Source organism: Mytilus edulis, chromosome 9, assembly GCF_963676685.1.
Source record: "Mytilus edulis chromosome 9, xbMytEdul2.2, whole genome shotgun sequence".
NCBI classification, from domain to species: Eukaryota; Metazoa; Mollusca; class Bivalvia; order Mytilida; family Mytilidae; genus Mytilus; species Mytilus edulis.
Window position 1 is genome coordinate 47132453 of NC_092352.1, and position 22365 is coordinate 47154817.

The 22365-nt window shown below is 31.5% G+C and overlaps 1 protein-coding gene across 6 annotated transcripts in view; it reads right to left on the reverse strand.

Annotated features, from left to right (window-relative positions):
- Nucleotides 1–22365, reverse strand: part of LOC139489724 (nuclear factor NF-kappa-B p105 subunit-like) — a 57994-nt gene that overhangs the window by 11535 nt on the left and 24094 nt on the right. For all 6 annotated transcript variants that reach the window (XM_071276465.1, XM_071276468.1, XM_071276466.1 and 3 more), the window contains exons 10-11: nucleotides 17154–17279; nucleotides 1169–1237 (exon numbers count right to left, since the gene is read on the reverse strand). In XM_071276465.1, the coding sequence (XP_071132566.1) occupies nucleotides 1169–1237; nucleotides 17154–17279 (195 nt within the window). The remainder of the gene's footprint in view (nucleotides 1–1168; nucleotides 1238–17153; nucleotides 17280–22365) is intronic.

Sequence of the window (22365 nt, forward strand, 5' to 3'; positions counted from 1 at the left end):
TAAGGTAAAATTTTGAATGGCTTCATGAAGCTGTCAAACTGAATTAAGACCTTCTTTAACATAAACTTGTCCATATGTTAAGTTAGAGCTGGTACATTTTTTCAAAAGTCTTGATATCATTTGCCCTAAATATTGTTCACTGCAGTGTAAAAATCATATTGAGATAGGAAGGATATAATTTTCTGATTTGCAATTATCATTCTAAAGAATTGCCCTTCAAAATTACTGTGTTCTCAGACCAAACAACCTGACAGCCAGGCCTAATTTTTAGATTGCATCAAATTTAGTTAATAGAAGAATCCATACACTACAGATTATCAGTACACAGTGCAACATGTACAAATTGCAAGAAATTGGATGAATAATATTAAATGGCTTTGGTTTAAAAGAAACTCATAAACATTTCTTTGAAATTAGTAATAAGTCTTAACATCTTTATAATTTTTAATGCACTTTTGTAACTCAAAAAGACATCAAGAGGCAACATAAAGAAAATATATGGAAGGGATATAATATTTAAAATAGAAAGAAGAATGTGAAAATACTATTGGGACTGTAGAAGACAGTCAATTAGGGCCACTTACGGCCTCCTTTGCCTAGGGGTAGAGGCATAAAAAAAAATGACAAGCAACCCTGTCCTCTCCTTATTTTATCGGAAATGAAACTCAAAAGAGCAAATAAACTTTCATGTATCTTTTAAAGGCCATTGAGGTAGCAGTATAATTGTAACTGAATAAATCAATGCAGATTGTTAAAATTTTGAGAACAAAAATGCATTTAATGCCATAAAAATACAAATGTATAATTAAATTGAAATTAAATGTAAACCTATATATTATATGGCAATACCATTATTTCATCAGTTATTAGCATATTAAAAGTTATTAAATACCAAGGAGAACTTTGGCATGAGAAAATTCTGCATGGTCTATCAATCATTATCAATACATTTAACTTTTTGATATATGGCACTGGTATTTCCACAATTTTTACACTTTGAATATGCAACCATGACAACAGTGATGTTGTACATGCATTCATTTTACTAAATGTCAATCTTTACTTAAATTAAATGCACAAGGAAATAAAATTCAAAAATAAAATATTTGTGCAAATAAATTTTAATTGATTCAACTTTATCGTTCAGCTAGTTATTCTTCGTACTTACCCATAGTATCTTGGTTGACGGTGATCGGGAGGTTTCCTCCTTGACTTTGTTGGCTGAATGGATTATTTGCTGAAAATAAACAATTAAAAAAGTTCTCACAATAAAGTTCTCTTTGACACAATTTCCAAAACTCTTTCTGACATAAATTCCAACTTTAGTATTGGCATAACTCCATTTTTTTTAGTATTTGACATTCGACACAAAAACATTCTTGTTTGTTACAAGTGATTCAAAAATGGACGACACTCAAAAAGTGATTGGGTAATTTCCCGTATCTGTCTAACTTCGACATTTATAACAACGAGGAAGTGATTCGCTGAGGTGAACATTGTCAACACACCTGTAATTTACCTTGACAAAGTCATTTCGATAGTAATATACATTTGTACTATATTTGGTCCTGTGCCAATAACTTACCTGTAATAATAAGGTGAAGATTTATAACAGAAACCGAAAATAATACCTCCAAAATATTCAAAGTTTTCAATTGGAAAAATAAAATTGAAAAGATTGTCACTTTTCGGAATTAAAAGCCATTGACCTCTGGTTTGTTTTCACGAACAAAACCACATAATTACATATGTGCAGATTTTGACATCCATGAATTAATAACTAAATGTACATACATGTAAATAAATTACTGTGTGTCACTGTTTACTATTAAGTAGGAGTTTTATTACAATATTTTTTTTAAGTCCATAAGTAAAATCTTGATTAAAAGGGCTTACCTATTCAAAAGTATATTAGGATAGGTAAAACTGACGAAGAAATAAAAATCACCTAGTAAAGCCAGGTGAATATTGTGAATATTTAGGACAGTGATTTAATTATTCCCTTTTTTTTTTAAACCACACACATTAATCATGATTGTACCATATAATATCAGGTTATAGGTATTTTTATCAAAATATCATTTGAGAACAAAAGGTTAGTAAGTGTGCAATGATAAATTTGTACTTGCAAACATTCTATAAAAAAGTGATTGTCTAAATTGATAAAATTCCCCGTAAAGTAATTCCAATGTGACCAAGAAGCTGGACCAAAAGTCAATTACAAACATGTTCATCATACTAATCTGGTCTAGATAATAGGGGGGGGGGGGGGGGTTGTTAATTTCTTTATTCCTTATTTTTTCACAATTTTTCTCTATTCTTTGTTTCATTTTGCCAATTATTCTCCATTGTGTATATTTAAGCACCCTTTTTTTCTCTATTCATTTTTACTTTTGCCCTCTTTGGCTTCCTCGACCAATAAAAACTGCAAGCCATGAAATAGGACAATATTACCGAAAGTGGTATTAAACATCAATCCATCAATCTAATCTGTAAACCCTATCTAAACACTCTGACATTGTAGATCCATCAATCTAATCTGTAAAGCCTATCTAAACATTCTGACATTGTAGCAGTCCTCTAACTTAATAGAAAACACTAAGCTTGGGCCAGCATTATAGGACAAAAGACATTTATACCAGAATAATTTGCTTTAAAGATAATAACCCCAATTTTGTACAGTACATTATTACAGCCATTCAAGGTTTTAATTGTGAACTATATTTCAGTATGATATAGATATTATTAGTAGTTAACCTAGTAACATCCTGGTGGATAAGAAGGCCAATGAATCGGAACAATATAGTTTCAATTTTTCCGTTAGAAGACAAGGGTCAATCACACAGTTCTAAAAATATAATTAGTCTAGACGGGAGCCAATACAGTACTATAGTCCGAGGTTTAGATAACTTTATATCTTACAGTAGGACTCTGAATTTTTATTAGATATGATTTTTTCTACAATGGCACAAGACAAAAAACAAGTATGGACACAACATTCAAGCTGGATTCAGCTCTAAATTTGGATTGTGATTAAATAGTTGACACAGAATGAATGTGGTCTAATGAACTTAAAAAAAATATGTTTGACTTTGAACAATTCACTATGCTGTTGAATATTAATCCTCTCAAAAAAATGTTTGAAGAAATTTTCTTTTTATTTATGAAATCTGAAATGAAAAAAATTGACCCCCCAATTTTTTTTTCACATCCCCCTTTCCCTTATTTCAAAACTGATCTCAATTCAAATTTCTAATGAAGTTTGCAACAATAACTACTCATTTAAATACATCATAAAATATTAAAATGTAAAAAAAGTGCTTGATATTACTGAATGGTAAAGATTGTTTTAATCTATCAGTTGGTAGTAAAAGTGAATATACATTGTGTATTGTATAAAACAATGATTTAAGTTGATTCAACTACTATTCTGGACAAAGAAAGATAACTCTAATTGAAATCCAATTGGAATTTCTTGCTATTGCACAATATTGTGCAATTAGATATTTCTTGCTATTGTGCAATACTGTGCAATTGAAAATATTTGCTATTGCACAATACTGTGCAATTGAAGATTTCTTGCTATTGCTGAATACTGTGCAATTGAAAATTTCTTGCTATTGCACAATACTTAATATAATAATTTTGGATCCTGATTTGGACCAACTTGAAAACTGGGCCCATAATCAAAAATCTAAGTACATGTTTAGATTCAGCATATCAAAGAGGCCCAAGAATCCAATTTTTGTTAAAGGGAAAATTCACGATTTTTTACTTATGGTTTAAATATGTTCATTATGACATAATATATATATTCACAAAGTTTTATCGCTATATGTGCAGTAATAAAGGAGAAATTCGATAATTAATGAAAAAATATCAACTACTTCCTGTAGGTCGTGACGTTTTCTCCTGATTTTTGCATGCCGGGATTTAAAATACAATCATTAAAAGTCTTGGTTTTTAATCATATTTTAACGTAATTGTAAGCGCGCTGATGACTTATGCTTTATCTAATAACCATCCGATAATAAGAAGATAAAACGCACAGACGTTCAATTGTACTCATTCGTGAGATAAATTATCTATGTTAAACGTATATATTCGAATTATGTTTGTAGACAACACAAAAAGTTATAAATTTATTTTTAATAAATGCATTTTCGGACTGATAAGGTGAACAAATTAAAGTACAATAATCTGTAAAGACAATATGTTGGTGTACTCATGATTATTGACCTTTTACTATCTCTGCTATGACTAGGTTTATACGATGTGTGTATTCACGGTTCTGTGGCAATACTCGTAGATGGCTTGTTGAAAGGTAAATTGTTATTTGCACTTCGGTATTTAACCACGCCTCTAGGGCACACCTTGCCAGGTGTGACTGTCTATTCGGATCAGTGGGAGCATTTAATACACAAATTACAAATACATATTCAAGTTGATGACAAATAAAAATTGGTCGCCGTGGAATTATTTAATTATATTTGGTGCTATTATTTATTTGAATTCAAATAAGTTAATTTACTAAGAAATACACAATTTTCGGTTAAAGACGGGAAACTTAATTCATATGTCAGAATGAAATGATATACAAGTCTTGTCCTTGATTTATGTCTCATAAAAAAGGGGGACTTAGAAATTAGAAATAGCTTTACTAAATCATTTTTATTTGTCTTTATTGGGCGAAAAAATGTACGAGAACACTTACATTTAGACTTTTGAAAGCCATGTATTAATTAATATATGAAACTATCTGAAGATAACTCTACCGAAGCGGAATATAATATGTACGAATAAAGAAAAAATACTTTTGTATTGGAATGGAATCGAAAAATTACGAATAGATATTCTTTTCAAGTGTGAAAAACGTCAACCAAATTTATTCATAATCGGGAACGTCCTTATTAAAATCTGAGACTACTATAATAATCGTCGTCTCCCAACGTATATATATACTTAAATAACTATTTGACCAACGATGTTTAAAATTAAAAGACAACGAATTTAATGTTATCTTTCCCTATTTTTGAATGTTATTATAAGTCTGTTCAACTTGCAAGAATACCCCTAAAGCAGACAAATATCCGACAAGCAGTTTATTCTTTAAATTGCTGTCATTGAATATCAAGAAAGAACATAAATCCCGAAATTGATACTCAATAGTTTTCCTAGAAAATATTCACATCCCTTGGGGATTATTAGTGTACGTCCAGTTGCATATATTTTACATGAATGTTGGAACAATTGTGATGATGACAAATTTCGTCCTTTATTCGAGAACAATCTAATTGATATATAAATCTGTGAGTTTACTATGTTCTTAACTTCGATGAACCAAAGCAAGTTATAAATTGACCTGTATTTAAATCAAATTGTTTCTTTATTTTCTTCTTCTTCTTTTGGTATACAATAGTCTATCGAATTCGTTGATTACATACTGTTGGCATACGTGGACTAGTCTATTATAATTTACAAAACTTTTACCACAATTTACACAAAATGTATGTTTCTTTCTTATGTTCAATGTATACATGTATACATATTTTAAATTGCGCTACTGACTATAGTTCAGTAACTTTCTACCCAGGCGTATGTATACACGAATCGTCGACAAGTGCGCACATTTTTTTAAATCAATAATTCTGGTATGTTCCAATCTGTCCTAAACTATTGACAATGAGTATATATTACATTTTCCCAAATTAACCCTTGGAAAAATATGTAAATAGATTTGTATTTCTTTTTTTTTTGTATTAATTTTTTTTTATAGATAATATTCTTTACACCAGAAATGTTATTTATAAACAAGCGTATGAGTTCAGTAATGACTAGTATAAATATCACTTTCGGACACGCAAGACAAAAATGTATATTATACATGCACCTGATAGTTCAAAATGGAAAGTTATAAGTAATAAGTAACAGTCGTGTACACTGATCAATACCTACAGAAGTGAAACGATGCATGAACTTGCAAGCCAGCCGGACAGGAAATCGATTGAATACCTGGACGTGTCACCTTACACCCCTTCCAATACCTTTGAGAGTAATACCTTTAGCCATGCTGGTGATCAGATGAGGGAAGATCCGAATTTATTTAAATAAAGTTTATTACTTGAAAGAATTATGAACGAATTAGATTTTCGAAAACAATTTCCACAGAACACTTATTTATGATTTGAACTTTGACTTTTTAACTAATTACAATATTATCAGTTTAAAAATAACAGACTATATGGTTATTTAAAAATATAAGACCATTTTCCGTATCAAGTTAGTCAGTCAGATAAAACAACCGTACGATTGACAAGATATCGACACGCAATTACGACTACATCGTTTACTGTAGTTTTGTTCCTTTGTGGTTTATAGACATATCGGGATTTTTCATCGGAGAAGGTGACAAGATGGCGGAGAGCAGAGAACTGATACTCAAAATTTAAAATCGATGGTGATCTCTTATTTGGCGGAATAAAACTTTAATATCTATAAATTTGAGCATTTTTATACAAAATGGACATAATATCAATTTTTGATTTTTTTGCGAAGTTTCCCTTTAAAATCAAAATTAGTTTAATTTTGGACCCTTTGGACTTTAATGTAGACCAATTTTAAAACGGGACCAAAAATTAAGAATCTGCATACACAGTTAGATTTGGCATATCAAAGAACCCCAATTATTGAATTTTTGATGAAATCAAACAAAGTTTAATTTTGGACCCCGATTTGGACCAACTTGAAAACTGGGCCAATAATAAAAAATCTAAGTACATTTTTAGATTCAGCATATCAAAGAACCCCAAGGATTCAATTTTTGTTAAAATCAAACTAAGTTTAATTTTGGACCCTTTGGACCTTAATGTAGACCAATTTGAAAACGGGACCAAAAATTAAGAATCTACATACACAGTTAGATTCGGCATATCAAAAAACCCCAATTATTCAATTTTTGATGAAATCAAACAAAGTTTAATTTTTGACCCTTTGGGCCCTTTATTCCTAAACTGTTGGGACCAAAACTCCCAAAATCAATAACAACCTTCCTTTTGTGGTCATAAACATTGTGTTTAAATTTCATTGATTTCTATTTACTTAAACTAAAGTTATTGTGCAAAAACCAAGAATAATGCTTATTTGGGCCCTTTTTTGGCCTCTAATTCCTAAACTGTTGGAACCAAAACTCCCAAAATCAATCCCAACCTTTCTTTTGTGGTCATAAACCTTGTGTCAAAATTTCATAGATTTCTATTAACTTCAACTAAAGTTATAGTGCGAAAACCAAGAAAATGCTTATTTGGGCCCTTTTTGGCCCCTAATTCCTAAAATGTTGGGACCAAAACTCCCAAAATCAATCCCAACCTTCCTTTTGTGGTCATAAACCTTGTGTTAAAATTTCATAGATTTCCATTCACTTTTACTAAAGTTAGAGTGCGAAAACTAAAAGTATTCGGACGCCGACGACGACGACGACGCCAACGTGATAGCAATATACAACGAAATTTTTTACAAATTTTGCGGTCGTATAAAAAGTATACTTAAAGGCTACAAACAGTCTTCTTCCCTGGCTTATTATGAAAGGTGCAACTACAATGCTTGCTAAAAAGAAACTTATCTTCTTTATAGATTGTAAAGATGCCATCTTAAATTTTCATATTATCATTAAAATTAACATAATTTTCTGGAATTAACATCAAATGTTTAAGCCAATTTTTATTTAAGTATAATCCTTATATTTACTCTTAATCTCCCAAATTCCTGCAACCTAAACTGGCCCCGACTCCTACTTTCCACCCCTTCATTCCCATGTTCCCTTAAACCTATCCACCCTGTTGGCCACTGTCATTTCACTATGATTTAAAACCATCAAAATTGTACTGTTTATGGGACATACATAGTTGCATACCTAATATACTTGAATTAAACTTGTGACCAGGAAAAAACATCTTTTTTACTGATAAAAAATCTTTTTTAAGGGTGATAACGCATCCCCTTCATGATCTGCAGATTATATGACAAGTACCTCACTTACTTACTTTTAAATCAATACATTCAATTTTAAAAGGTCAACAACGTGATTACGGGTATTTCAAGAAAATAAAATACATTTTTCAAATTTCAATACCGTGATTTTTTAAAATTTAAGAAAGTATTCTGTTTTGTTCATGGTATGGTTTCTAAGGACACAAAACTTTTATTAGATTTTCAATTACTCCCTACCAAGAATTTTATACTCTGATAAAAGAAAGCAAATACTTCTGTAAAATGAATTGCAATTTTAGCCAAAAATACAAACACAATTATTAAGATCTTCTCCTTAACAAATTTTGGGGGATTTTTTTTTTATTTGACCTGATTTTTGAATGCTTTTAATTACTTAAAGTCTTTGCATGGGGTAAATGTATATTCATGTAACATTACATTTCCGTATTTTAAATTCTTATCATGTGCAATGTCATTTGATCAAATACAAGGGTAAAATTACAAACAATAAAGTTTAAATCTCGGACTACAGTGAATCATATTCATTTTTAAAATTCAAATGAACAATAGCCATTTACCAGTAGAAGCAAAATGTTGCCTAGCAGCTCAGTTTTACCTCCTGTCTGTTAAATAACATTTGTAATAATGAAAACTGATAAAGGACAAGGACTTAACAAGAATGTGTCCTAAGTACACAGATGCCCCACTCGCACTATCAATTTCCATGTCCAATGGACCGTGAAATTGGATAAAAAATCTAAATTTACAATAAATTAAGAAAGATCATACCATATGGAACATGTGTACTAAGTTTCAAGTTGTTTGGTCTTCAACTTCATAAAAAAACTACCTTGACCAAAAACTTTAACCTGAAACTCGCACTTTCATTTCTATGTTCAGTGGACTGTAAAATTGGGGTCAAAAGTCTAATTTGGCCTTAAAATTAGAAAGAACATATCATAAGCAACAAGTGTACTAAGTTTCAAGTTGATTGGACTTCAGCTTCATCAAAAACTACCTTGACCAAAAACTTTAACCTGAAACTCGCACTTTCATTTCTATGTTCAGTGGACTGTGAAATTGGGGTCAAAAGTCTAATTTGGCTTTAAAATTAGAAAGATCATATCATAAGCAACCAGTGTACTAAGTTTCAAGTTGATTGGACTTCAGCTTCATCAAAAACTACCTTGACCAAAAACTTTAACCTGAAGCGGGATGAACGAACGAACGAACGAACGGAGGCACAGACCAGAAAACATAATGCCCCACCTACTATCGTAGGTGGGGCATAGGTGGGGCATAATAAAAATAGAAAGAACTAAAAGCTGTTAAAAGACCCTGTTGAGTCAAAATCTGATTACCATTTTAAACAGTGATTTGTATAAACTGTAAGTCACAACACAAAACAATTGGACTATCTATTTTTTTGTTATTAAACATAAATTGGACCCCTTAAAACATAGACACCAGTTACACCATTAAAGCTATGTTTCTTTCTTTGATGCAATCAAAAGAGGGTTGAAATAGGGGGAGGGGGGTAATAGAATAGAATAATAAATCTGGGAAAAAATAACTTATGCATGTATGTATTTATGTATATTTTAACTATATATCTTAAGCTCAGAAACAGTTGAAGATTTCATATCAGGAGCACATAAATTTTTTGTGGAGGGGTTTGTGGCCCATTCTTTAGTTTACAAGATGTGACGTTTGTTAGACTGCAGTTAGTCTTAATTTTATGAATTTGAATATTCCTTTGGTAGTTTTAACATTTCTTTTAGAATAATGGATTTAACAGACAAAATGATTTTTATGAAAAATTTGAATAATTTTACTTTAATACTTGCATAATTTTTTTTGGGGGGGATGGGCTGAATCAAATCTGTTGCAAAGTTGGTTGGGAGCAAAATAATTTGTTTAGAACAGATTGCGGTCCATTTAACAATCTACAATTTGGTCTGGGTTGTTTTAAGCATTTTCCATCCACCTTTAACTGTTTTTGATTACAATTGTCAGATATATTCCCAAAGGCCAAATAAGAGTATTACCTTATCTTTATCAATCAGTAGAATACAAGAAGTTTTGCTGAAGTCACTTCTTATTGCTTCTTCTTCAAGCAAACCTGTTATTGCATTGATCAAAGAAGTTTCTTATATAGTCGCTTCTCATTACTATAAGCTTTATTTTTTGTTAATAAAACGGCTTTCCCCATTTTGTTATTCATAAAATTCATATTGCATAACTTCTGATTTATGAGTGTCATCATCATCCCTTCACTACTGAAACTTTTAGGATTAGTTTCTATTTTTAGATATAAAAATTTACAAAATTTGTTTTTTTTCTATAAATAGATCATTATATAAGTGCTTTGCATTTAAATTTAACAGGACACAACAGATGGAAATCTAAAATTATTCCTCATCATAAATTACGACTTTTAAATAAAAATACAAATTAAAAGTCATATGATGAAAAAGTCATTTGGAAGCTTCTATAGCTTCTGGAGAAGACGTTACTAAGTTGAAAAACTTGTGTCTAATCCATTTGTCTCTTTTTGGAACAATAAAATATGTTTAAACTATAGCTAACACAGTTATCCATCCTTATTGAGAAAAGAGATACACATTGGTTTAGGACACTTTTTTTCAAGATAAATTAAATCTTTGTCCGAGGGTGTGAATGGGTATTACAGAATAGAGAATAAATTAATAATTAATTATTATAAGGGGGGATGGGGAATTAATAGAAGAACGTAGAATAAATTAATAATTGATTATTATAAAAGGGATGGGGAATTTAAGAAAAAGTTAAAGAATTGAGAATAATGGAGTGAAAATAGCCTTATTTGAGAAAAACAATGTCCAAAATATACTTAAATAGCCATTATTTCTAAGGGAGTTACCATTTGATTGTTATGGGGGGGGGCTAGGATGAAAAATTTTGTCCTGCATTTTTTTTAAGTTGTAATCTCTGTCCTGCCTTTTTATTTTTCACTCTATTCGGTCCTGCTTTTTTTTTTTAGTTAATCCTGACTTTTTTTTTACATAAATTGTCATCCTGACTTTTTTTTTTTTGCAAGTGTCTCATCCTGCCTTTTTTTTTAACTCAAAACTCCTGTCCTGCCTATTTTTTTCAAATTTCATCCTAGCCAAACCCCCCCCCCCCCCCATAAAAATCAAATGGTAGCTTCCGAAAGATAAAGAATAATGAGCGAAAAAATTAATTAAGAATGCAAAGATGAAGGCCTCCCCCCTCTTCATACCCTTACTTATTCTAGAAGTATATCTTCCTATTGTTGTTAGATATACTACCAACTACTCTAACTTGTAAATATTTCTATACACTTCTAAGTGCTGAATAAATCGAGGAAGTAAAATAAGTGAATACATATATAAGATCAAATTTATCTTATCTTATCTTATTATATATTGAAAAATATTTTTTAGTAATGAGTTACAATTGTTCCAACATAGAAAGATTTCCATAGTATAAGCCAATATAAGTAGACTTTTTTTTTCAGAATTGACCTTTAAAGTTGAGTACATTTGCCAGTCCTTATTTTTTTTAAGTATCTCTCAGTAAGTATTAATTTCAAAAATAAAATCACTTCGAGTAAAGTTGAAGTATTAATGCACTCAACAGAGGTCATAATCCCACTACATGTGAAAATACACTTTGCCCAGCCTATAGCAATAATTTGTCCATAGGTCAGCCAATCGCAAGTGTCCATATCTTATTGCTAGAGGGATGGTCAAAAACGAAGGTCAGGTTATTGTATATTGTTCAAATATATATCAGTGTGAAGTGTGGACCACTCAAAGATGTATGAAATTGTTTGTTACCAAAATCAAGAAAAAAATGCTGGACCCCGCAACATTCTTTATGTGCTTGTAATTCAGTGGTTATCATTGGTTTAGGTCTGTCATATTTGTTTTTTGTAAATCATATTGTTATTCATAGGGCCATTTGTTTTCCCCGTTTCAACTGTTTCACATTTTTCACATCAGGTCATTTTATAGCTGACGTACTGTACAGTATGAGTTGGTTTTCCCATTGATGAAGGTCAACAGTGATCTTAAATTGATCATATCGACGTCATTCATCTCTGGTGGAAAAAAGGAAATTCTACCACATTTCCATATTTTTATATTATTTAATATATATCTGAGGAATATTCAATTTTAGCTCTAAACCTTCCATAGCTATCATAATTGGTAAATAGTATGAAACTTTCATGAGTTTTACAATTCAAGTCAAATATTACAACTTCTGATCAGGAAATGGTTTTCAAAGCAGATGGCATTAAGCATCCAGGTTACCTTATCAATCAATACCCTCAGTCCCAGATTTTTTCTTATGTCACATATCAGTTTTTTCGAGCACAGTTTTAAAAGCAGAGGCCGTTCCAGGAAATTTAAAAGAAGGGCTGTAAGTACATAAATTAAAGAAATATTAATGAGTGTAGTAAGGCTAACTATTTTTTAAAAGAATTTTGCTAAAAAAAACATCTTAAAAGTGCTTTAGGGTATGGTTAGTATTTTTTCTTGTGTTTGGCAAGTGGAATATTACTTGTTTTGTGTAAAAACTAAGTTTCCTGAAGACATCTTGAGATCATTTTGTTTTGGCGGCTGTATCATCACACAACTTTTGACGAATAAGACAAACATAATAAATAGTCCTACAAGTTACATAAGATAGGTGTAAACACTGAAATGTCATGCCAGCGTAATAGTTTTGATAAAAACATTTTGACAGTCTTTGTAATAAAGGTCTCACTACATAAAACAAGAAAATGTTGTTATGTCAATCAATGAATCTTCTGATGTCTGGAATCTAGTCCACCAGACATGTACATCTTACAACGATTCTATAGACAGAAATAAGACCTTTTAAAATTTATCAACAGTTACTGAGAAAATTTGACCTAAGTGTTAATAATTTCAGAGTTGTCAAATTCATCTAAAAATGTATCTGCTAGTTAGCTGAAATTTTGTTAACAAATCCACCATTATATCTATAATCAATTTTAAATCATCTGAGAGCAAATCTGTTGCATTTAAAAGTTTAGAAAACCAGTTCAAACAGTTGTCAACCAGTTTCATTTTAGAATTTTTGAATTGGAATGGAACTGGATTGATAGAATAAATAGAATGTTTATCAATCCTTCTAAAAACTGAAACCACTTTCCATGCAACACATATGATCTGTGTTGTATTTTTAGATAGTCGGGTGTAGGAAGGTCGAAAAATAGGCTGTATAGTAGCAAATGTTTCATCATGTGGTACCGTCAAACTTTGTTGTTTTGTTTTGAGTCCAAAGTAACAAAAGACATTTAACATGTTTAAAGAATATAATATAGATATTTTTGATATACAAGCTGGATACCATTCAATTGTTCAGAATCTTTTAATGTTTTTGAAATTTTGGAGAAATAGTATCTGAGGCAATTTTTGGGGATTTCCCTTACTCAGGAATAATTAAACAGAAATATTGAAAGACAGGGTTGTATAATGAATTCGATACATTAGTAGCTATAAGAGCAAAAGAGACTAAAAAGAATAAACAAATTCACCTAAGGTCACCTTTGTCTAAAGAAGTTGGTACGTTAATTTCTAAATTTTCTGAACTATTCTTGGAGAAAAAAATCAGGAAACATTTACCAAAGTTTCTTTTATCATATCATTTCCATAAATGTTGTTTCAGTTTATATCATTTTATATGAAAACTCAGCTATAGAAATATACCTGATCAAATATTATTTTACATTGGATTAAAGGAAATATCTTTTTAAAATTTTGTTGACAATACGGATTAATAGACATAAATATGACATAGTAAATATTTATACAATTTACAGTGCATCCAATCAAATTTTATGAATAAGTTTCACTACCTGAAGCAAGACATACATGACGTAATGGGGAACTTTAATCAACGAAAAAATTATAATGGGTGATAAAACTGCGTTCAATGATCTAGCGAATCCTGTTATAGGTCTCCTGCCTTGGTGTGAAAAATAAATGTGTTCTCAAATTTGAGATGAACTGCTTTGGAAGACAAAATGAGAATTTTAACTTAACTTATAGAAAGAGTAATAATTTTCTTCATAAAATAATATATAACAAAACAAGAATGTGTCCACAGTACATGGATGCCCCACTCGCACTATCATTTTATATGTTTGGTGGACCGTGAAATTGGAATAAATTCTCTAATTTGGCATTAAATTGGAATGATCTTATCAAAGGGAACATGTATACTAAGTTTCAAGTTGATTGGACTTCTACTTTATCAAAAACTACCTTGACCAAAAACTTTAACCTGAAATTTGCACTATCATTTTCTATGTTCAGTGAACCATAAAATTGGGGTCAAAACTCCAATTTGGCATTTAAATTAGAAAGATCACATCATAGGGCACATGTATACTAAGTTTCAAGTTGATTGGACTTCAATTTCATCAAAAACTACCTTGACCAAAAACTTTAACCTGAAGCAGGATAGACGGACGAACAGACAGACGGACGGATGGACGGACAGACGGACGAACGGACGCACAGACCAGAAAACATAATGCTCCTCTACTATCGTAGGTGGGGCATAAATATATAAAGTCAATTTTTCTTCCCAATATTGATTTACCTTTTTTTTAATGGTTAAAAATAATTAGAGGTTAAATTATTTTAAAACCATTTCTTTTAAAAAAAACATTCTACATGTACATTTAGCATGTTTAGTATTAAAATGGAAAATTTTCATTTTATGTTTTGAATTGAAACTAATCTGTTCTAAAAGGAAAAATTCTGAAAACATTTGTAGTACAGTATTTTTTTCAAACTTCCTGTTCAAGTAACACTTATTGTGTAGTATTCTTTTCCAACATTCATTATGAAGAATTGAAGCATTAATATCAACAAAATGAATGTCTTTTTTCTACAAGATTGCTACACAAAATTTAAAGCGAAAAGTCCCATATATATTAGATGCATACATTAGGAATTAAATGTGCCATAGTCAAAAATATGGTAAAAGAACCATAACTCCCATAAAAATGGTCATATCAAATGGACAATACTATGTAGCCAACTACACATGACGACAACCAATTCTAACAAGTATTAGAGCTTTTTGTTGAATGGTTTCAGAATAATTGCATTCAAAAGGTGACACTTTTACAACACTCCCCGAAATAATCAGATCGAAATGACTGTATTATATATTGCCAACTAGACATGATTGCAAACAATAGTACAAAGTATGAGAGTTTTGGTAAAACAGAGTGATATGAGCGTCACTGATGAGTCTAATGTGGACGAAAAGCGCGTCTGGCGTATTAATTATAATCCTGGTACCCCTAATAACTATTAGAGGAGTATCATTCACAAGATGTAATTGTCATGGTACAGGTGCTCCAAAAATTATTCAAAGTTCAACAACTCCCTTAAAACACAGCCAAATCTATTTGCTGTGCTGTGCAATATGGTCACCAACACATGAGGGCAAACAATCCTAAGAAATATAAGAGCTTGTTGTAAAACAGAGTAGTTGAATTCACAAGATCCTATTGTCACAATACCTAAGAACAATGGTCAAAGTCTCAGATCTTCTATAAACTTGTCAAAATAAAATGATGCTACAGCATTGTCAAGAGAATATGATTGAAAGCTGTATGTCAAAATAATTGATATTTTTGGATGGAAACCATTAAAATTCACATGTATAACATAAAGGGATAAATGTATAGTGTATTTGTATTTAGAATCATGATATCTTGCTTCTGTTTCAAACCATTATGGTCAAATTACTGTTAACAAAAGAGTTCAGCTTGGCGTCCTTATCATGTAAATTTCAACTACACATTTTCAATGTGTAATTGCAGAATAAATACAATATTTGTAGTGTAGGAAAATATAAATTTTATTGTACTTGCAAGAAATAGAACAAAAGCTCAAATCCTTTTCTGCTGTTTCGTAGTGAGTACAAATAAATTTTATATTTTCCTATACTGTAAAAATATTGTACAAGTATATACATATTTAGAAATCACAATGGGAGTAAAGTCACCTACACATGATGAAAGTTTATTAGACAAGCAGTAATGTATGAGAAGTCTTCACATATGGTCACAGACAAAACAGACAGACAGACCATAGGACAAGACAAAACAGAAAGACAGACCATAGGACAATCATTTATCTATTTATCTTAAGGATGTACTTGGTGAGGTTTTGGAATTTGTGTCAAATGTTTGGACTCCTTGGTATTTTCCATACAATACAATGTAAAATATTTTGCCCCATAACACCCATTTATTTTTTCATATAAGACTAAATAGCTCATGAAAGGTCATTTACCAAAACTTTAGAAGATTCTTGATTTTCTTTTCGCTTGTTTTGAGACCCAAATAATATCAATGCAAATATAAGGTAAAAGTCTGAGTCAGCCTTTTCCCCCCATATTCTAAATCTCAAATATCTCGAAAAGGAGTCCATGACCTATCATTTTTTTAAGCTTATTTTTTTCCTTAACGAATGCTCTGCCGGCTTATAGTATCAATTTTAAATTCTTGATTTATTAATTTTCACCTAACCTCACCTAAGTACATTCTTAAGTATTTCACTATGTCCCTCCCTAGTTATGCATCTTTACAAGTCAAGGTTTACTGGTAAGTATGGAAGTGTAAGAATTGTTGTTTCTAGTGTTAACATTTCATGAAGCATAAACTGAAAATGTATGTTTACATTTCATCATTTACTCAGTAACTTCAATAAGTTGAATAAGAACTTTAAAATTTGCACTAAGTATCGTCCTATGTTTTGGGGATAAAAACTGATTGTACAATCTGCATATGGCAATTGTTTTTTTTACATTTAAAAGAGATTTTTGATTGAGTGCAGCCAGTTACAACCGAGACAAATGGCAATCATTACCATGTAGATCCAAAATTCTATCTTTATCTGCAAAGGACTGGAATGGCTTACATGAAAAAAATTGCGACAAAGATTGATTGTAAGTATACTGGATTGTTCATGACTTATTAAGATCAATCTTAGTCTTAAGTATTTTTGTGAAACAGACTCCTGAACCAAAACCCTTGGCTAGTGAAGATGTAGTGATGTGGCTTGGTACATATACAGCTTTAACAAATAGAAAGGTAATCTGCTTACTTTGTATTCCAGTAATATTGATGTTATTTCTACTAGAGTTGTTTCCTCCTGGTCCACCAAAGTTCCCTGGTCCAGGATAACTTGGCATCTTCTTACTTCTTTTATGTTTGAGTAACTCATCTATTTCTACAATGAAACAAAAAAAAAAAGAATTTTTGAAATACATGGACTGATAAATGATGATGGTAGGTATTTCTAAATTCTGTTGTGTGGTTTCAGAGGAGTTGCAGTACTATATTTAAAACTCTACATCCAAAGGGGCATAACTCCTAGAAAAAAATTATCAAAATTTCCTGTTGATAAGCACATCTAAATAGTATTTTCTTATTATCTAAAAAGATTAATGAAATTCTGTTGTGTGGGTTCAGCAGAGTTGCAATTACAAACTGTTGCAGTCCTATATTCAAAATTCTACACAAAGGGGCATAACTCCTAGAAAAATAATATAACATAATTTCCTCTTAAAATGCACATCTACATATAGTATGTCCCATGTATCTACAAATTATCATGAAGGTCTATTGTGTGGCTTCAGAAAAGTTGCAATCTCAAGAACAGAAATGAAGTAAAAACAGGGATCAAACATTATAACTTTGTTGTGTGTGGTATAAAATAAGGATATGTGGTGTGATTGCCAATGGAAACAATGTCCAATAATGACCAAATGACAAGGATATGAACAGTCAAAGGTCACTGTATTGCATTCAACAATGATCAAAAGCCATACCATATCGTAATCTATAAGAGGCTCCATGATGACTATCCTAAAAACAATTCATATGAAAAATCAAAGGACTGATCAATATTACATAAACATATTATAACAATGAATGAATTTGTTTGTGTGGGAGGACATAGAATCGACCACAACCTTATCAATAGAACATGAAGATTCAAGTCATGTCTTGTTTTACATATTTGTGGGAAGTATGAAAACAACTTGTTTAATAAATTTTACAAATGTACAGTCAATAGTGTGTTCCTTCCTAATATTTAATGTCAAGCTTATTTGTGTAATTTTTGTGTACTTTTGTAGTTTAAAAAGACAACTAAAAGCACTCTTGCCAAGTATCACTTATGATTCATGGAACTTTTATGAGTTTGTGTATGGTAGAACTAAATCTATTGTAAAGGCCATAATATCTTTTAGAAATTAAAAGCTACAATTTATTAGGACTTTAACCCCCACTAAGGCATCAATTGGTTAAAGAACTTTTTTTTCATAATCACCAATGAAACAAGAATAAATGTGACTAGGACACCATTCTCCTTTGACTTCACATTTACACGTTCAGTGAATTATAAAATCTCTGTCAAAACCCTAATTTGGAAAAATATCAAAGTTCACTCCATAATGAACATTTGTACAGATTCAAGTTGAAATGCCCCTAAACTACCTGGATACAAAACTTAACCCTACTTTCAAACTTTAATTTTAGCCTTAACATGGACTGAAAGACAGACTTACTGATGGATGATGCCCCTAAACTACTGACATATCAATTGGGACATACAACAAATTCTAACTACCAATTTGGATGGGAAGACTTGGTGTAAATAACCATCACATGAAATAACCATCACATGAAATTTCAAAGTTTACAGTAGTATTCCTTTTCCTTTAAATTAAGGTGGTATCTAACACTACAGGGAGATAACTCTGTAAAGTCAGCTAAAAGTTTTAATTACGTTGTGATGTAAAAGGAATATTAAGCTCTCAATGATCAAAATTGGTGTTTGTTAAACTGCTATATAACCAGTGTAATTTTTCTGACAAAACGATTGCTTCAAAATTTTTAAAATTTTAAAATTTTTATTAAAGGGTCAAAGTAAATACTTTGTCAAATTTTTATGAAAATTGAACGATCCAAATTAATTTTTATGAAAGTGTTGGGTACCACCTTAAATTAATATACTGACAAAAATTCTTGTACTTTAAACTTACCATCTTTCTGTGGATAGTATGTAAATGACTTGGGATCACTTGTCTCTCCATCATTTGTACTTTAAACTTACCATCTTTCTGTGGATAGTATGTAAATGACTTGGGATCACTTGTCTCTCCATCATTTGTACTTTAAACTTACCATCTTTCTGTGGATAGTATGTAAATGACTTGGGATCACTTGTCTCTCCATCACTTGTACTTTAAACTTACCATCTTTCTGTGGATAGAATGTAAATGACTTGGGATCACTTGTCTCTCCATCACTTGTACTTTAAACTTACCATCTTTCTGTGGATAGTATGTAAATGACTTGGGATCACTTGTCTCTCCATCACTTGTACTTTAAACTTACCATCTTTCTGTGGATAGTATGTAAATGACTTGGGATCACTTGTCTCTCCATCACTTGTACTTTAAACTTACCATCTTTCTGTGGATAGTATGTAAATGACTTGGGATCACTTGTCACTACAGCACTTGTACTTTAAACTTACCATCTTTCTGTGGATAGTATGTAAATGACTTTGGATCACTTGTCACTCCATCATTTGTACTTTAAACTTACCATCTTTCTGTGGATAGTATGTAAATGACTTGGGATCACTTGTCTTTCCATCACTTGTACTTTAAACTTACCATCTTTCTGTGGATAGTATGTAAATGACTTGGGATCACTTGTCTCTCCATCACTTGTACTTTAAACTTACCATCTTTCTGTGGATAGTATGTAAATGACTTGGGATCACTTGTCTCTCCATCACTTGTACTTTAAACTTACCATCTTTCTGTGGATAGTATGTAAATGACTTTGGATCACTTGTCACTCCATCATTTGTACTTTAAACTAACCATCTTTCTGTGGATAGTATGTAAATGACTTGGGATCACTTGTCTCTCCATCACTTGTACTTTAAACTTACCATCTTTCTGTGGATAGTATGTAAATGACTTGGGATCACTTGTCTCTCCATCACTTGTACTTTAAACTTACCATCTTTCTGTGGATAGTATGTAAATGACTTTGGATCACTTGTCACTCCATCATTTGTACTTTAAACTTACCATCTTTCTGTGGATAGTATGTAAATGACTTGGGATCACTTGTCTTTCCATCACTTGTACTTTAAACTTACCATCTTTCTGTGGATAGTATGTAAATGACTTGGGATCACTTGTCTCTCCATCACTTGTACTTTAAACTTACCATCTTTCTGTGGATAGTATGTAAATGACTTGGGATCACTTGTCTTTCCATCACTTGTACTTTAAACTTACCATCTTTCTGTGGATAGTATGTAAATGACTTGGGATCACTTGTCTCTCCATCATTTGTACTTTAAACTTACCATCTTTCTGTGGATAGTATGTAAATGACTTGGGATCACTTGTCTCTCCATCACTTGTACTTTAAACTTACCATCTTTCTGTGGATAGTATGTAAATGACTTGGGATCACTTGTCTCTCCATCACTTGTACTTTAAACTTACCATCTTTCTGTGGATAGTATGTAAATGACTTTGGATCACTTGTCACTCCATCATTTGTACTTTAAACTAACCATCTTTCTGTGGATAGTATGTAAATGACTTGGGATCACTTGTCTCTCCATCACTTGTACTTTAAACTTACCATCTTTCTGTGGATAGTATGTAAATGACTTGGGATCACTTGTCACTCCATCATTTGTACTTTAAACTTACCATCTTTCTGTGGATAGTATGTAAATGACTTGGGATCACTTGTCTCTCCATCACTTGTACTTTAAACTTACCATCTTTCTGTGGATAGTATGTAAATGACTTGGGATCACTTGTCTCTCCATCACTTGTACTTTAAACTTACCATCTTTCTGTGGATAGTATATAAATGACTTGGGATCACTTGTCACTCCATCACTTGTACTTTAAACTTACCATCTTTCTGTGGATAGTATGTAAATGACTTGGGATCACTTGTCACTCCATCACTTGTACTTTAAACTTACCATCTTTCTGTAGATAGTATGTAAATGACTTGGGATCACTTGTCACTCCATCACTTGTACTTTAAACTTACCATCTTTCTGTGGATAGTATGTAAATGACTTGGGATCACTTGTCTCTCCATCACTTGTACTTTAAACTTACCATCTTTCTGTGGATAGTATGTAAATGACTTGGGATCACTTGTCACTACAGCACTTGTACTTTAAACTTACCATCTTTCTGTGGATAGTATGTAAATGACTTGGGGTCACTTGTCACTCCATCATTTGTACTTTAAACTTACCATCTTTCTGTGGATAGTATGTAAATGACTTTGGATCACTTGTCTCTCCATCACTTGTACTTTAAACTTACCATCTTTCTGTGGATAGTATGTAAATGACTTGGGATCACTTGTCTCTCCATCACTTGTACTTTAAACTTACCATCTTTCTGTGGATAGTATGTAAATGACTTGGGATCACTTGTCACTACAGCACTTGTACTTTAAACTTACCATCTTTCTGTGGATAGTATGTAAATGACTTGGGGTCACTTGTCTCTCCATCACTTGTACTTTAAACTTACCATCTTTCTGTGAATAGTATGTAAATGACTTGGGATCACTTGTCACTCCATCACTTGTACTTTAAACTTACCATCTTTCTGTGGATAGTATGAAAATGACTTGGGATCACTTGTCTCTCCATCACTTGTACTTTAAACTTACCATCTTTCTGTGGATAGTATGTAAATGACTTGGGATCACTTGTCTCTCCATCACTTGTACTTTAAACTTACCATCTTTCTGTGGATAGTTAGTAAATGACTTGGGATCACTTGTCTCTCCATCACTTGTACTTTAAACTTACCATCTTTCTGTGGATAGTATGTAAATGACTTGGGATCACTTGTCTCTCCATCACTTGTACTTTAAACTTACCATCTTTCTGTGGATAGTATGTAAATGACTTGGGATCACTTGTCTCTCCATCACTTGTACTTTAAACTTACCATCTTTCTGTGGATAGTATGTAAATGACTTGGGATCACTTGTCTCTCCATCACTTGTACTTTAAACTTACCATCTTTCTGTGGATAGTATGTAAATGACTTGGGATCACTTGTCTCTCCATCACTTGTACTTTAAACTTACCATCTTTCTGTGGATAGTATGTAAATGACTTGGGATCACTTGTCTCTCCATCACTTGTACTTTAAACTTACCATCTTTCTGTGGATAGTATATAAATGACTTGGGATCACTTGTCACTCCATCACTTGTACTTTAAACTTACC